At 43.6% G+C, this 18,499-nt stretch overlaps 1 protein-coding gene across 1 annotated transcript in view; it reads left to right on the top strand.

Moving 5' to 3' along the window:
- MGST2 (microsomal glutathione S-transferase 2) overlaps positions 1–18,295 on the top strand; it is a gene marked incomplete at both ends in the record, with an annotated part of 46,644 nt that extends 28,349 nt beyond the window's left edge. The window contains 4 exons of the mRNA XM_081304385.1: positions 541–640; positions 13,854–13,924; positions 17,669–17,750; positions 18,193–18,295. Coding sequence (XP_081160511.1) covers positions 541–640; positions 13,854–13,924; positions 17,669–17,750; positions 18,193–18,295 — 356 coding nt within the window. The remainder of the gene's footprint in view (positions 1–540; positions 641–13,853; positions 13,925–17,668; positions 17,751–18,192) is intronic.
- Between the last annotated feature and the right edge of the window lie 204 nt (positions 18,296–18,499).

Below are 18,499 nucleotides of genomic sequence, written 5' to 3'. Positions count from 1 at the left end.
AGGGAGGGGAGGGGATATAGAGGTGGGAATGTCGGTAGAATGAATGAATTACCCTATGTGTATGTATGAGTGGTGTAACTCTATATCCTGGACAACCAGAAGAATGAGAAGTTATACTCCATTTATGTAAGACGTGTCAAAATGCATTCTACTGTCGTATATAACTAATTAGAGCAAACAGAAAATTATTTAAGAATAAATAAATAAAGTTGCTGTGAATATTGGTGTATAGGTCTTTATACAGAAAGACGATTTCATTTCTCTTGGGCAAATACCTCTAAGTGGAATGACTGGTTGTACACTTAAATAAAAAATTTCCTTGCAAACTATTTTTCAACATGGTTGTACCATTTCACATCCCCACCAGCAGCGTTTGAGAGTTCTAGTTGCTCCACACCCTTACCTGTCTTTTTAAAGTGGCATTATCTTTTTAATTTTAGATGGTCTCCTAGGTCTAAGTATTGTCTGACTGTGGTTTGATTTGCATTTCTCTGTTATGCACATGCCATAGCTTTAACCCAACATACCCCTTTCTTGCAGACTATTTTGCTCTTCAGGTTGGAAAGATGGGATTAAAATGCAGGATCATTCCCCCAGCAGTCACTGGGTCACCAAAGTTTGAGAGAATGTTTCGTGCACAGTGAATAATGCATCCCCACCCCTCACGGGTCTGTGCCCACCACAGACACACGATTTCTGATGAAGGGAAAGAGTCATGAAGAAGGTCCTGAGTTCATGCTTGCAATAACCAGTTTGATTGTAAAAAACTACCCTTCACAGCCAAGAGCCTTCTCGTGAACCATGAAACTTGAAGTGTCTGGTGCAAGGAGTCTACCCAGCTTTATTTCAAATTCAGCAGGGTATGTTTACCAAACAGGCTGAGACCATAGAAAGGACTGCTGTGACTCTCAAGCAGGGCAACTTGGACAAAGAGCCGCCTCCAGCCGCATGAGAGTGCAGTTGACCCCAGTTGAATCAACCATTCTGTAATTTTCTCTCTTTATTTCTTTCTCTCTACTTCAAAACAGAGGCAGATCGGTACACCCTCAGCCCATTTCTCCATGAATTGTTTCCTAAAACCAGGAACATGCAGGAGTGGGAAAGCTTTCTGGATCACATGGGTTCACCATGCTTTTGATCATCTCCTGTTCTTACTTCTGGAATGTTCTACTATAAGCACCATGGATCTGCCTCCTGCAAGACGCTAGGGTTCCCTTGATATATTTTTTCCCCTAACACTAATTGTTTTAAAAAGCTTTGCCTGTATCACCATTTACATGCTGCTGGGTTCCTTTGTTCATGTTTTGGGTTTTTTCTTTACCCCCACTCCTGAGGGGAAGGGGACTCCATGTTTCTTTCTTGTATAGTCCTCTTCTTTTTTGGGGGGGCAGGGGTACTAGGGATTGAATTCAAGGGCATTAGACCACTAAGCCACATCCCCAGCCCTATTTTGTATTTTATTTAGAGACAGGGTCTTACTGAATTGCTTAAGTTCCTTGCTAAGTTGCTGAGGCTGGCTTTGAACTCGCGGTCCTCCTGCCTCAGCCTCCCAAACTGCTGGGAACATAGGCATGAGCCACTGTGCCTGGCTCTTTGTCTTTTTTTTTTTTTTTTAATATCAAGATTACACTAATTTCAGATGAGGTAGAAGAATCATCCTGTTCTCTTTTCTTAATAATTTCATTAGATTGGAAGAGTGGGCTCCTTCAAATTTGTGTAAAACTTGGCTTAAACCTATCTGGACCTGATGTTTCTCTTATGCAAAAATCTTGACTTATATTTGCTCTTTAATGATTACTGGATTATTCAAGCTTTTTTACATCCTAAATTCAGTTTTGGCCAGTCATGATCCTTGAGCTGACAACATTGGTCTCTTATTTACTTGTTTCTAGGAGGGTTTTACAGACTTCCCAAGGTTACAAGTGTGGGGTGAATGTCCCTGGTAGTACATGAGGTGATTTCAAGAGGTGTGTAAACTTGATTTTAAATAATGTTGAACCAAGTGAGAAGCCATTCCCATTTGTCTTTGAATCCTTGTGGTCTTCCAAGTTCTTTCTGATTGTCTGTTTTTGTCTTTGACTTTCATTTTTATTCATTAAATGAAGATACTCATTAAATGTTTATGGAGCATCCTCTATGCTGTGGCTTGCTCGGTCCATATCAGTGAACGAGTCGGACAGAATTTCTTGTGCACTTGGGGTTTACCTTATAGCTGTGGAAGCTGGAGAATAAACAATGAACAAATAATATTATAAGGAAATATGATGTTCAAGGGAGATATATGCACAGGAAAAGGACAAGATGTCCTGGGGTGGGTTGTAATTTGAAATGGGTGGTCGACGTAGGCCCCACTGAGAAGGTGGTCCTGAACCAGGGCTTGAAGTGAGGGAGCTGGCTATGTGAACAGGTAGAGAAGAAGTTCTTGGGCAGGGGGAGATCCAGGGCAAAGACTTTCTGTGAGAACCGGTCAGCAGGGGTCAGCTGGCCAGAGAGGAGGGAGCCCAGCAGGGAGTGGTGGGAGGTTAAGTTGGAATGGTAATGGGCCACCCACCACTAGGGCCCTAAAGACCCTTGTAAAGACTGTCTTTTTCTCTGAGTATAATGGAAAGTCACTGTAGGGTTTAAGCACAAGGGAAGCATGATCTAATTTCTTAAAAGGATGGCTCTGCTTGCTGAGAGTGGTCTGCACAGAAGCATCAGTAGAAGCAGAGAATTCACTGAAGAGGCTACTGCAATAGTCTAAGCAGGAGACGCTGTGGCTCGAGCCAGGGAGACAGCAGATGATGGGGAATGGTCAGATCCGGATCTATTTTGCCATAACAAAGTCAGAGTGTGAGAAAAGTATAAAAACCGACACTTGGATTTTTGGCCTGACATCCCCCCAAATGGGGCTGTAATTAACTGAGATGGAGAAAGCTGTAGGAAGAAGGCTGTTTTCAGGAAAATTAGGAAGTGGTGTCCTGATATGCTGTGTCTGTGCTGCAGCCAAGAAGAGGCACTGTATCTACTGAACTATTTGGATTATTATTGTACCCCAAACTGACTAAGTCACCGTGGTTTGCACCTCCAATTAGAGATAGAGAGGAGCTCACTGGGCATACAAATCTGCGTTTTAGGAGAGATCTGAGTGGGAAATATAAATTCATCTCCATCATGATGATCATTCCAAACCATGGATGAGATCATGAAGGTAGTGGGTGTAGGGCAAGAAGGAGGAGGACCAGGACCTGAACCCAGAGCTCTCCAGCATCGGGAATTGAGGATGATGCTAGGACCAGCACCCAGAGCTAAGGAGATCATGGAGGCTTTACTCAAATGTCAGGTGACAATTGGTTATATGTGCAAATTAAGGAACCCAAAGAGCAACAACCAAAGCACTGGAGAGTGAACTGGAAGCCCCACGTCATGACTCGGGCTTAGTGAGTAGTCAGCTTCCCAAAGGTGAGTGGCTGGGAGGCAGCTTGTTTTTTTTCTATTTTATTTTGAGACAGGGTCTTGCTAAATTGCTGAGGCATTCCTCCTGCCTCGGCCTCCTGAGTGGCCAGAATTACAGGTATGTTCACCATGCCCAACCTTTTTCCTGGGGAATCCCCAGATGACAGGCCCTCTATGTCATCTTTCTGAGCCCATTTTATTTCTCTAGAGAAAACTCTCTAGGCCTTCTTCAGGAGTGAGCGTGGTGGGGAAAGGCTTGGTGCTGCTCACTATGTGGATTCTCACTGTTTTCTGGACAGAATTTTACCCCACCCTGCACAGTGCCTGGAGTGCCCTAGAAAGTCTCTGGTTCAATTTCTCCCAACAGTGACACCCCCCCCCCCCCCAGCTCCTGGGATGGGGGAGTAGTGGGCAGAGAGCGGAGGTGTGGGGAGCTTGGTGCTTCTTGGCCTTTCAACCAATCTTCTGTTTCAACCTTTGACCTCTAAGGCACTGGTTTCCCATTCCTGAGCCTCTCCGGGATGGGAGCATGGGTGCCCCCAGCCTTCCCCATTCTTTCTCCCCACATTCTGCCCGCTTAGCTACTGTACCCTCATGTACTGTCCTTCCTGCAGAAACTTGCTCTAGATGGCTATTTCTAGTTTTTTATTATTTTACCAGCACTTGAGAGAGGCTTCAGGAGCGAAAAGAAATAAACTTGAATTTTACCTGCCGTGTTTAACAGGAAGTCTCTTCAGCGTGGTCTCCGTGACCTCAGAACCCTATTCCCCGCCTCGTCAGAGATCCCATAGCTACTAACTATAATCCAGGATCCTTTTGTTTTCATGGGATTTGTTAATTACTCTTTCTTTACTTATCTTTCTCCTTTATTTAGGAAAGTGATACTCATTTGCGATGGTGATGTAAAATTCTTTCTTTCCTAATTTAAGCTTTAAAAGAATCGATTCATGGAAAACTGCTCGATGGTACACGGAGAGGTGACTGTTTTGACAGGGATGGGTTAATGCTGGAAATTTGGGAGATGCCACACTATTTATAAAAATCATCACGGGGGGGATTTCAGGTCTCCTCACTTTGTCCCTCATGATCTGAGGATTTCTTCGTGGGCAGCACCAGGCTTCCAGCAGGCTAGATCCCTGGGCCACTTCTTGGTTCTATTTTCATTCTTCCAGTTTCCATACATTTGATTTTCTTTCAAGTTGCTACTCTCGCTATATCTGGACTCCTCTTGTCCTAGAAATAAAGCTGGACACTGTTTCCAAATATTTCTCTTAAGTTGCTATTTATAAAATAAGTATACAAACCCAATTCCTTTGTTAGGAGTGTTTCGTTTGGTTTGATTAATCACAGAGAAACCGTCAGGGTCTGTGTGATAAAAACACCCCTCCCCCACATCAGGGCCATTGCAGACATAAAGGGCACCTTGGTGGTTGCCCTGGTTTCTCTGTGAGGTTGAATGGGGACAGCTCTACTTGCTTCCCTGAATTTCTTCTTGGATATTCTTCAGCCCTACTCAAGTTCTTGCCTTGGACTCTAAGGTTTAGGATAAATCTGGCCAAATCAGTTTACATTCACTGCTCGTGACGTCATTTAGACTTTATCTGAGGAGGTCCGGCTGGGGATCCTGGGGTAACCAATTCTTTCTTGGTAACTATACCTCTCTTTAGGTCAGCTGCCTGAGCTCTGCAACCCCCTGGAGAAGGAATGTACCTTCCATCTGGTTCTTGGGGACCAAAGCATTGATACCTCCAAGCCTCTCCTGAAGGTGTCAGGACTCTGACTTTCACAGCAATGTCACCTTCCCCTAACCTTCTTCTCTGGCTGCATTTGCTACCTCATCAGCAATCACCTCAAGGTGCCCCAGCAACCCCTCAGAGCCTGCTTCCTGTCTGAGGCCACCTGGGGTTGGGGAGTCCTCTGCCAAGCAGAGATGGCCGCTAGGAGTCCAGGCATCCTGAGTTACCAGCCAGGCCTCCTCCTCCAGAGTCACTGCTAATTCCTCCTCTACCACAGGGAGAGGTGACAGAGATGACTGTCCTCTAGAGTTCTGCACCCCTTTGCCAAAATACATTTTTATAAATCATGAGAATCATAACTATAATTTTCCCAAGAAACATTCCTTTGTGCTACTGTTGAACTTAGAAAATTCTATCTTGTCTAATTTAAAACACCTCAATTCCTTTACATTGGAGACTTTTATTAAATCTAAATGGGAGAATCCAGGTAACAAACTGATCTTGTTGCAATTTGAATATGTTTCCTCTGATTGTATCTTCACTGGAAGGAAGCTCCTGACTCACTCTTTCACAAGCTTGTGGCCACTATGAAGCTTCCTTCATCTCTATTTTGAGGCTGGGTAGCACTAATTTTTCTTCTTTTTTCCCCCCCAACCACTTTTAGATATTTCAATTGTTCCCTTCAGACTAAAATTTTTAGGATTATTTATAAACCTGGAGCTTAGAAATATATATAGAATATCATACAATGGTTTCACTGGGGCAGGGAAAGATAGAAGAATCACCTCTGACCTAGGGCTTATGAAGGCACACCTATCTGCTTAATGCTGAATTATTCGGTTTTTGCTCCAGATTAACCTGCCATAGGGCACAAATAAACCCTGCTGTCATGAATCTAGGTACACTAGAAATATTAGCCTCCTCTTCTTCTACTATAGTTTTGTATTTTATCAGTTCACTAACTTTTTACAGTCTTTTCAAATTCTAATCCTAAAATTTTAGAAATTAAAACCAGTAACCTTAATGCACAGCTAAAAACAACGGAGAATAGGAAAGTGTCATGAGTGAGCTGTCATTAACATAGACCATGTTTGTGTCCTTCCACAATATCAGAATTTATTGAATAATACTAAATTCACAAGAGACACCACTTTCCTCTGTGGCAGTTCACTGAATATGGGTGGGCCACCTGGTCGTCATAAGCCAGGCAAACACAGGTACTTTTATTCCAGTCTTAATTTCTAATAGCTGTAACATTCAAGTCACACACCACATTTTACAATTATTTTAGTCAGCTTTTTTTTTTTTTTTTTTTTTGCTGCTGTGGTTAAAAGATCTGACCAGAACAATTGTAGAGGAGGAAAAGTTTATTTGGTAGCTCACAGTTTTGAAGGTCTCAGTCCATGGGCAGCCAGTTCCATTCCTCAGGGGTCAAGGTGAGGCAGAAGGTCAAGGCAAAGAGAAAGAGTGTGGTGGAGGGAAGCAGCTCACGTGATGATCAGGAAGCAGAGAGAGACTCTACTCTCCCCAAAGCCACACCTATGGGGACCCACCTCCTTCAGGCACCCCCTACGTGCCTTCAGCCACCACTCAGTTAAGCCCATTAGGGGATTCATTCACTGAATGGGTGTAGGCTCTCGTAACCCAGTCATTCCTCCTCTAAGCCTTCTTGCATTGTCTTACACATGAGCTTTTGGGGGACACCTAACATTCAAATCATAACACAACTACACACATACACACACACAGAGATACACACACACATACATAGGTTGCAGAAAGGGTAAGAAAGGGTTAAGAAGTCCCCCTAAGGACTTCAGCAGGTTGAGCTGAGAGCAAAGGAAGAAAGCAGATACAGATGCAAAGAGTCACTGAGGGTGGTCAGAGTATGAGAACCAGCCGAGAATTGGTTCAGGGTGCAGAGCTGTCGAAGCTCAGGAGCTCATTCTAGGCCAAGGCCTGGACTGCCACAGTTTCAGTGTCGGTTTGAGGTGTCAGCTTGGAGTGGGTCTTCTGTGGTCATCATGGGCAGGAGAAACTGCACTCAGCTAAAGCCTGAGGACAGAGATTCCGACGTTCATGGCTATGGCAATTTTCCTGGGAAAGGCCTGTGATGAGTGACCAGGATGGTCAGGGTCCTACAGTGTCCAGTCTCAGTGTGCCCCTCCTTTTATGGTCTCCAGTGAGGGTTTCTCATCTGGCGAGGTTGATATGCTCCTTGTCCTGACATGATTTGGGGTGTCCATGTGTCCAGCTACTTCTTGATTTAACTTGATAAGTTGGCACATATAAGTTATTTATCAGTGCCTTGTGGTCGTGCTGGGCATATGGTGAGGTTGTTTACTTGTACAAATAAGGTATAGAGTCTTTCTACCTTGGCACCTGTACTCAAAATGGAGCAGCTTATGGCAAACTACTGCTTTACAAAGTGAAGTAACAGGTTTAGGCACAGCCTGAAAACTGCTGTTTTATACGTCACAGAGTAATTTAAAGCAGGGTAAAGCCTGCTCTTCACAGAAAGGTAGTGATATTTTAAATTTTCTGCAACTTCAAGATCATAGAAGTATGGGCCATTAACTTTTGTAGAAAATGCAAAAATGTAGAGAGAGAAAGAGAGAGAGAGAGAGAGAGAGAGAGAGAGAGAGAGAGAGAGAGAGAGAGAGAGAAACATAATACATCCCTATTTTTTTTGAAAGTGTGACCATCTTGGATATGAGCTGAAAGCCCTACACACTAAGTTATTTAAAGGGAATTCCCAAAATGATGAAATGACTCTGGGTGATGAGTTATTCCAACGCTAGTACCTTCTACAAACATCTAAGTGTACTTGTCATACAAGATCACGGGGGGTGGCGGGGCAAGAGGTACCTGGAATTTAGGGGAGGCGCCGTCTCACGCTCCTGTGTTCATCCCAAGTCTCCCAGCAGGACTGCAGATGGGTGGGCGGAGGTCACACGTGCTCACACACAAGGAATCATTTAGACAGTGACTGGTCCTTATGGAAAGACGGACTCTAGCATGTTCTCTCTCATCCAGAGTCTCTTCTGAGCACATTAATCTGTGGCTTTGGTCCTCGGATGGTGTCATAATCCAAAGACTTGTGGGGGTCCAAAGTCCTCAACCAGGGCCATCTGTGAACGTCACACATAGCCCTGAACGCGTGCAGTGGCTGCTTTAGAATGACTCAGCAAAACCAGGGAAGGGAGAGAGAGGAAAGCTCCTGAAAAACCTCCTTGGTGTTGCCTGGTCCAGCTTCATTTTTTTCAAAGACGTCCCACTATGAGCATTGGGATTAGGAACTCTCTAGGGCTAATCAGCTTTCTCTTTTGGAGAATGTTCCTTCTGATTTTCTGCATGAGGCTATTGCAAGTGAAGTTTCATGTTGTGTGTTCACTGGAAATTTGTCAAGTAGAAAAAAATATTCAGAAATGCTTTAGGCCAGCGTTTTCCCTCGCACCAAAGGAAGACACTAAATAATTTACGAAGGGAGTGAGGAAAACATTGGAGCTTCTATGTATTCTTAAAATCTCATCCGTTAGTTCTATTGTGTGTTTTATAATATACGTAATATTCCTTTCCAGCCATATGCCCCAGATTCTCAGTGGTTTAACACAATGGGTGTTAATGTCTCGCTCATGTCTGCCTCTCCATGGGAGTCCCTGGTGACCTACCTGGTCCCAGAGGCCCAGCTTACTCCAATCTTTGTACCCATCCAGGTCCTCAGGGTCTTCTTGGTTCAGTCAGTGGGTGCAGAAAGGTAGCTTAGCATGACAGCTGCTTAACTGTTTGGCCTGGAAGTGACATATTTAATCCCCTCACTTCCCATTGGCATGCAACCCACATGGGCTTCATAGCTACGGTTTCCCCTGTCTTTGTTGTCAGCTGGCCCCTCTGTGACATAGGACATGTATGTATTTTTATGTGGCTGTGCAGCTGTGTTGGCTATGCAAAACGTTTGGAAACTCGTGTTTTAGAAACTGCCAGATCTGGAACAGCCAGGCCATGCTTTGATTTCTTTCCCCCTCCCCAAGTGATACAAAGTTTGTATTTTACTTCATCACTAAGACTAGGCCCAAATGGCAAGTTCTGCCTCGTCTGGGACATCCTCACTGCTCCCAGGTCTTGAACCCAGGCAGAATCTGTAGTAGCCACATGTCCCAAGCCCCCAGGGTACAGGAACCTTGGACACAAGTGTTTCAGCAACTCTAACTGCTCAATCTCCATCTCTACCTGACTGTCCCTTGGGATAACCAACGCTTCCCAGTTTTTCTGAGACTTTCCCAGTTTTTGTGCTTAAAGCTTCATGTCCCAAAAAAACTTCTCAGTCCCAGACCAACCTGGAAAATTTACCTGAGATGGTTTTGAAGCTTGAAGTTCCACATTCTGGAAATGTCCCTAGTCCAGGCAAACCAGGACGGTTGCTCCCTGTGGATTGCAGGCTGTGTCCTGATCTGAGTTGCCCCTTGGTGTGTAGAACTATGGTTTTCAGCCTGTGCCTAACACTGAGTTACTCCACTTTATAAAGCAGTAGGTTGCCATGACTTACTCCATTTGGAACACAAGTGCTAACGTAGAATGAACCCACACCTTGTGTGGGCAAGTAAACAACCACCATCTGTTCAGCACATCCACCAGGCACAAACTGGAAATAACTTATTTGTGCCAGTTTATCAAATGGGGAACATTTAGACCAGTGGGCAATTCAAATCAAACCAGAAACATCAGATACAAGGAAGTTATCGATCTCAATGGACATACTCTCCCCACCTAAGACCTACAAAAGAAGAAGCCCCTCAAGAGTGGACACAGAAGGCCGGGGCTGTAGCTCAGTGGCAGAGCACTAGCCTCTCAAGTAATATTCCTTTCCATAAAAATAAACAAATAAAATAAAGACATTATGCCCATATATAACTACAAAAAATTAAAAAAAAAAAAAAAAGAATGGACACAGAGTCCCTCTGACCTCCTCACCTTGTCCCTTGTCATGAGCCTTGCCCAGGAAAGTCACCACAATGATGAATTTTTGACTTTCTGACCCTGGATTCAGCTCAGTGTGGTTTCTCCTGCCCGCAAGAATAACACGAGGCCCTCTTCAAATTGATACTTCAAGTGATACTCTGGAACTTCTGTCTGTCCGTCCAGACCCTTACTTTAATAATTCTGCAGAATTAGTTCCTTCAAACCCTTATCTGATCACCTAACAGAGATTCTTTGCCTTCCTAGTTGCTCTCCACTTGTGGCTTCCTGAACCCTTTCTGTTGCTGTGTATCTCACTGTCTGATGCAGGATGTGTGACTTGAGTGCTATTGATATTGAAATTAAGATTGGAGAGGAATAAAAGAATTTGTGATCACCTCAGGCATGACACCAAATGAACCATGAGTTTTTTGGTGAATTAAAGCCAATGAAAGTGATTCAGCTTATGAATTTATTGTAATTCAATAAATTCTGACGTGTGGAAAGACACTAACGTGTTTGGTCTATGTTAATGGCCTCACTCACTTGTGACACTCCCCGACTGTCCTTCTAGCAAAGCTTCATTCTGATATTGTCCCCTGCAAAGACTCTGAGGCCCCTGATGTTGTGACAAAAGATAACTTCCTCCTAATCTTTCCATGGGGACTTTAATTTCAGAAGAACACAGGAGGCTGTGACCAGAGAATGAGCAGATACAGCCTGTTTCCCTCAGTGTGGACATAGAGGACTGTCCATTGATAGTCAGAATCAGCTGTACCCTCTGTTCCCACATGAAGGGCAACTGATGTGTGGATGCTGCAGGCTGCTTGCTGTCCCCAATGGGGAAGTTTTCTGGGCTCCCTGACGTGAATATGGGATATGTCTGCCTTCATAACCAGAAGGAGGCTGCAAATGATTCCATATTGATTTTCGTGTTCATGAAACTGTAATTAGTGGCTGATGGGACTGTTGAGGACTTGTCAGGATTTCATCCCTTGAGTTGAAATATGTCTGCTGACAGCTGACGGAGATGGAGTTATCATGGGGCACACAGGGCACACAGGACCACATCAAGCAGGGCTTGGACTCAGAAGAAGAGCTGGTGACAGAAGATGTGATGACATGGGGGAGGGCTGGGGGAGGTGACAATGAGCAGGTGGAAGGGGATCCTGGTTTTCTCTGCAGGTGGGCAGCAGAGAGGATTGTCAGCTAATAGCAGGACCCCTGACAGGTGGGCAAAGTATTTTCAATCTCCGAAAGATGACAGCAAGAAAAGGCTAGAGCCGCATCTCACAGGGACTAGGGCTTGAGGCAGGTCAGCCCCAGAGGGGCCTCCGGGCAAGTACAGCGAGCTCAGCTGGGCCGTGAGGTCAGGGCGAGTCCAGCAGTGGAAACTCCTTGTAGGGAACAAAGGGACCCACTTCTTGGCAGAGGAAGATGCAGAGATATGGTGCCAACCTGCCCCAGGACCCCAGGTTTTGCCCTCCGTGAGCACAAATGGAGTTACAATGCTTTTGAAGGTACTTAAAAATATCAATTTTGAATTAAAATATGTTGTGGAAAAACTTAGTCCTTTTGGGATAACTGAGGGTACATTATGGACTGTAATAAATAATGGGGCAATTAATAGGATCCAAAAAGGATCCTATAAAATCCCTATGAGGGTGGAAGGATTAGAGCCTTCCTTTGCTAGCCCTCTTTCTCCTCACGGAGAACAGTTCAATGGAGTTAGTCAAGGAAAAGGAAATGGCGGGAAGCTGCGAGCCCAGGTATTTTTTAGGTAGCAGCAGTTATTCCGAGTACACAAATTTATCAAGTATCTTCACTTAACCTGTTATAACCACTTACAAACTTAAGAGGACATTAATTAAAAAAAAAGACAATCATCGTCAAAAAGAGAAAATCATGCCAAATAGGAGAATCAGCAGAAAGAAGACTCTCGGTTGCTTCTTTGAGTACTAGAAAGTTGGACTTCTGGTTCCTGGGAGTATTAGGCTCTAAAGGAACCTTCCTTGGGTCATTAGTAGCCTTTTGGGCTTTAGAAACAATAAGAAAAGGAAGAAGAGAGAATTTTTGCATTTACATGACTCATTTTCGATTTTCCAGGGAATTGACAATCACTGCTGTATGGGCCCTTAGAGAGCCATAGGTGGACCTTGCTCTTGTTTTTTTTTTCTGGGGGGTTTAAAGTTTCCCCTTGTGCTTCAGGATTCTGCATCAGCCATGGCCTCACTTATAGCAGCCTTGAGTTTGTTAATTATGCGTTTTTCTCGCCCAGCATTAAGAGATGGTTGAAAGATGTGGGGGAGCTTTGCCCCATGTGTTGAGACCTCATCTGGTGAGGTTGAGTTGACCTGTCCACGTTTTCTGTGGAATTATGGACAAGGAAGAATTATAGACAATGTGCTTTGTAATTGTGTTTCCTCCCTCCCTCCCTCCCTCCCTCCCTCCTTCCTTCCTTCCTTCCTTCCTTCCTTCCTTCCTTCCTTCCTTCTCTCTGTTCCTTCTTTCCTTCCATTAAGAAATAAAAAAGACAGCTCATGGTGACGGGGGCATCAACTATTTCTGGGTCAATTACTCATCATCTTGAGTATCGAGCCATGAGGCTTATTTAAGGAGGGATGTGGGGTCAGTTGTGAATAATCCTGTGACTGACTGTGACTCTTCTACCAGAATCTACCCTGGCCCCCTCTACCTGTTACCATGAAGAGCTTCCTTCTTGTGGTGGTGTCCGCCAAGAGCTCAGCCAACCTAACCAAGATCCCTTGGGGGCGGAGCTCAGGGAGGAGGATGAAGAGGAGTCACCTTTTTTTCTCTTTGTTAGGTTCAGAGGAATTATTACTATGCCCATTTACTTAAAATAGCAGCAAATTTTCCATCTGAGTCTTCTATGAATAAAGAAGGTTTGAGCAGACATTAAGACAGAGTTTTGGAATGTAGAGATGGACACTCTCTACTTTTAATTCTCTGCAATGCCATCAGTCAGGCTGGGCTCTCCTTAGTTTCTTCCTTCATAAATGGAAATTAGATATGTTTACTTCAGGAAGTTTTAGGAGAATAATAATTATAATAATAATTATTATTTTTGCAATTGGGGATTGAGCCCAGGGGTGTATTGTCAGCTTACGGAGGTAGAGTTATCATGGGACGCACAGAGCGCACAGGGCCACTGAGCTACATCCCCAGCCCTTTTTAATTTTTATTTGGAGGCAGTGTCTCCCTAAGTTGCTGAGGCTAGCCTTGAACTTGTGATCTTCCTGCCTTAGCCTCCTGAGTTGCTGGATTACAGATGGGCATCATTGTGCCCAGCAAGGGGAATTACTTGAAGACCATCTTTTAGTGTTCCAAGTCACTAGGTGGAAGGTAATGGATGTGAAGGAATTTTCGAGAAGAAATTTGTTTAATATAAATTAAGTAATCTTTGGGATTTAGCTAAGATACAGAATGATCTTTAGGCTCAGCAGAACTATCATGTTGAAAAGAGCCATAACTCATATCTATTAGTGGCAGCTTCTGTGTAGGAGAATGATTTGGGCCCTTCTTGAGGTTTACCCATGTTTGAGGCCCACTTTGGAAGATTCATTTTAAACGGAAGGATCATTTAAGTTCTTTCTGCATTTATATTACTTTGTTAGGATAGACTGGATTTTTACCTACAACGAAGAATCAATACATAATTGCACGGTTTCCCACACATCAACCCCTGTTTTTATTTTTTCCCTGCAGGCAAGACTGTGTGGAGCTTTATCCTGTGTTCTTGATTACATTGTGGATGGCAGGATGGTACTTCAATGAAGGTACTCATGAAATACAAGTCAACTCTGTTCTAGTGAATATGGTTCTTAAAAATAATTAAAGAGCAGATAGTCAACCATACAGTTATTGATCCTGAAAATGATTTTAAGCAAAATAAGCCATGTCTGCATAAATCTGTGTGGTAGATTTGCCAACTTTGACCCTTGTGATTTAATTCAATAATTAAAAAAATATTGGAACAAACTATATGCTGGGCACTAGAGGATGAAAAGAACATAAGCTTTGTCTTCAAATCCAAGAATTTAATTAGAATTAAATTATTAGAATTAAATAGTCACCTGAATAATTATAGTTAATATTTATGGAACACTTACTATGCTAGGCATTATTATTATTTTTTTAAAAATATCTTTATTTATTTATTTATTTTTAATGTGGCACTGAGGATGGAACCCAGTACCTCACAAGTGCAAGGCAAGCACTCTACCACTGAGCTATAACTCCAGCCCCCCGCTAGGCATTATTTTTAAGTGTTAAGTCTCATGTATAAGATTTATAGGATTTACAACCTACACATGATGTAGAGTCTATAACTAATTTCTACTTTACAGATGAGGAAACTGAGGAACAGAGAGGCTAGGTAATTTGTCTAACTAGACTTTTACCCAATAGAGGGAAAATAGCCCTAGGAGGGGGTGTTGACATTTATTTGTCCTACAAACCTATGTACCTTTTTAGGAGGATCCCCCAAAAATAGTGCTACTGCTTATAGATAGCAGTTCTACAAACATCCTCTGTTCTTTGACTCCGGGATCCCTGGTGAGTTCCGGGCTTTATCCAAACTGCCAATCCACTCAGTAGGGAGTCTGACCGGCAGGGCCACCTTGGTTGGAGAAATTCAATCCCTTTGATTTCTGGTGACTTTTATGGCCTCATTTATATCTGCACTTGATTACTAAGCATGAAACCCAAATCCAGCTGCTTCCAGAGGAAACCCCATCCATCTCTCTCTTGTAATTTTTACTGTCAGCTAAGGAATTTCAGATCAAATGACCTTTAGAGAAAGGCTCTTTAACTTTATTCCAACTCATGCTTTTGTCCCTTAACGACATGAATGGAAGTGGCTGTTCCCCTCACATGAGGGCAAATTAATCACTAATAAGAAAATCGCCTTTTGATAATGGGATTCTGTCTCGGCCATTTGACCCTTTGCGTGTCCCTGTGATGGGCAGAATGAGGCCCACGGCATGGCAGGAAAGGGCTTCTTGGGTATCTTATGGTTTTCTTTTCGTTCTTTTTCTTCCAAAGTCAGCTGCCCATTAGCTGCTCCTGGTCATTTTCTTTGGCTTTATGGGAGTCGTTCACTAGTTAGGGGTAGAACCCTTCAAGTTCCTCAGACACCAGGCTTCTCTGTCACCAGCCCTTTGCTGGGTCCCCTCTTCTCATCCTTCAGCATCCGCAGACCAGCGCCCTCCCCTCAGGGCCCTTTCTGAAGGTGGCCTCCTCTAGCTCCTCTCTGTCCTTCCCTTTCAGTTTCTCCACAGCTGTTTCAAGTCTGGGATTTTCTCCTCCATTCTTTTGTTTGCTGTCTGACTTTGCTGATAGAATACAAACCCTCTAGGGGCTGGGGTTGTGGCTCAGCAGTAAAGCGCTCACCTAGCACGTACGAGGCCCTGGGTTCGATCCTTAGCAGCACATAAAAATAAATAAATAAAATAAACGTATTGTGTCCAACTACAACCAAAAAATAAATATTAAAAAAAATCTTCTAAAGGCAGGGAGCTGCTTACCCAGTCCTTAGAATAACACTTGGAATACAGTAGAAATTAAAAAAAAAATCTTTATGAGCAAGTAAAAGTAGCAAACCTAATTCTATCCAGCATATCACAGTCCCACACATGGACGTTGATGAGAGGGCTCTGGTGGCTTGCATCTGGGAGGGGCCTTCACAGGGAGGACGCAGATCTTCGCATCCATCAGGATAGCCAGATATCATATTGAAATTCCTCCTCCTCCTCCCCCCCCTCGTTCTTTTGAGCTAAAATTCACATGTGGCAAAATTCACAGATCTTGAGTGTTTGATGAGTTTTGACAGGTGTACGAGTCTCTGTGAGCCTAACCCCTGTCGAGGGACAGAACATGGAGGTTTGCTGCTGGTGCTCCCAGCCCTGCCTGTTTTCCCCTCCCTTCCAGATGCAAACACTGTTCTGACTTTTTCATCCTTTGGTTTTGCACACGCATGTAGCTGGGATTGTGTAGCATGTACCTTGTAATGCTCTACTCCCACAGCAGAATGTTCTTGAGGTCGCCGTGCTGTTGTGAGTAGCGGTGTCTTTTCCCTGCTGACTAACTGTCCACTAGGTGCCTCTACCACAGCTGGTTATCGATTCTTTTGGCTAATTGCAAATAAAGCTGCCATGAACATTTTTGTACAAGTCTTTATGGGCACATGCTTTCATTTATCTTGGGTAAATACATAGGAATGGAATTACTGGGTCAATAATATATCTAGTTTTTTAAGAAACTACCAGAACTTTTCCCAAAAGGGCTATAGTATTTTGCATTCGTAACAAAACTGTATGAGAATTCCAGTTGCTCCCACACCCTCACCGCTTTGTATTGTTCTTTTAAAATTTTCACCATTCTGGTGGGTGCAGAATCTTTGTGACCAAGTGTTTTAGTCGTCTTTTGCACTGCTATAACTAAAAGACCTGACCAGATCAATTGTAGAGGAGAAAGAATTTATTTGGGTGCTCATGGTTTCAGAGGTCTCAATCCACAGATAGCCGGCTCCATTCCTTGGAGCTCGAGGTGGAAGAGGGTAGTGGAGGGAAGCAGCTCAGATGATGATCAGGAAGCATAAAGAGAGGTCTCCACTTGCCAGATATAAATATATACCTCAAAGCCACACCCAAACTCCCACCTCCTCCAGCCACTTCAGTTACCACTCAGCTAATCTCTATCAGGGGACTAATTCACTGATTGGGTTAAGACTCTCACAACCCAATCATTTCTCCTCTGAACCTTCTTGCATTGTCTCGCATGTGGGCTTTTGGGGGATACCTCACATCCAAATCAGAACACCAAGTAACATAATAAATTTAGTTTTGCCCACTCCGTAACTTCATGTAGCTGGAATTGTACACTTGTCAAAACTCATAGAGCTATGTGGTATGTCACTGTAGTTTTTTTGGTACCAAGGATTGAACCCAGGGGTGCTTAACCACTGAACCACATCCCAATTCCTTTTTAATTTTGATTTTGAGACCAAGTCTCACTAAGTCACATGGAGTCTCACTAAGTTGTTGAGGCTGGCCTAGAACTTGTGATCCTTCTGCCTCAGCCTCCCAAGTTGCTGGGATTACAGGTGTGCACCACCATGCCTGGCCCTCGTTGTAGTTTTAAGGGGCAGTCTCCTACTGTCGAATATTGGTTAAACATTTTCATATGATTATTGGCATTTTGGTTTATCTTCCTATGAACTGTCTATTCAAATATTTTGACCATTAAAAAAGTTGTTTTTTTCTAATATTTTGTTTTTTAGTTGCAGATGGACACAATACCTTAATTTTATTTTTATGTGGTGCTGAGGATCAAACCCAGTGCCCCACACATGCTAGGCAAGCGCTCTACTGCTGTAGCCACAACCCCAGCCTCAAAGTTGTTTTTCTTTTATTATTGAATTGTATATTTTTTTCAGATACACATTTTGTAAATATTTTCTCTGTCTCCATATCTTATTTTAAAAAACTGCTGCAGTGTTCTTTCTTTTTTCTCTTTCACAGTTTTTGCCGCTTTTTTGGGACTGGTGTACATATATGGCCGTCACAAGTACTTCTGGGGATATTCAGAAGCTACTGAAAGAAGGTAAGGAAAACCCAATCATTTTGTATTCATGCAAGATGCAGAAGAGAAGCCTGAGTTTGTTTCCTGATCCCAAGAGCTATCAAGAGCACCAGAGTCATCCATGTGGCCCGAGGCCAGGTCTTGCCAGTCCACACGGAGGCATAACATGGGGAGATGCAGGCCTGAAGCTGCTCTGCATGCAGACTTTCCCCGTCCTGTGTCAGTTCTGTATCCTCTCTGTAAAATGCAGGGAGATCATCTTGTCCAGTCTCCATAACCCTTTGAGTGATCAAAGGAGTGAACTGACCTCTGTGGCTGGGCATCTCCTTTAGTTTATGTGACAAAGCAAAAATTTCAAATGGCAAAAACACAAGTGTTCTGGGCAGCGTTGACAACGTGCCAAGGCTCCCAGCTTCCTCAGAGTGGCCCAGGTGGTCACTCCTTTCCCTGGCCCCCCCTGCAGGATGAGTGGTTTGGAGCTGAGTCTGAGGACGTTGTCTCTGTTGACTGTGCTCAGCGGCCTGGGGATTGCAAACTGCTGGACCTCCATATCACCAAGAACCTGAGGTGGCCCTTCTAGCTTCTTCTCTTCCCTTTCATTCCTACAAAAGCTGCCTCCACATGGTGTCATTTGTTAAATAAATAAAAGGAAAAGTCTTCATTTTGTTTTTCTTGGAATGGCTTTGTGGAAACACATCCTTTAGAGAATACATTTCCTGTTTATTTCAGGGTGGAATTTTCTGGGTGTGTCTTTCCATGTCCTCAGTGGA

Source organism: Spermophilus citellus (assembly GCF_964194105.1).
Source record: "Spermophilus citellus genome assembly, chromosome: 8".
Taxonomy (NCBI): domain Eukaryota; kingdom Metazoa; phylum Chordata; class Mammalia; order Rodentia; family Sciuridae; genus Spermophilus; species Spermophilus citellus.
Note: the sequence above shows the minus strand (reverse complement) of the source record. Positions and strands in the feature narration are given on the sequence as shown.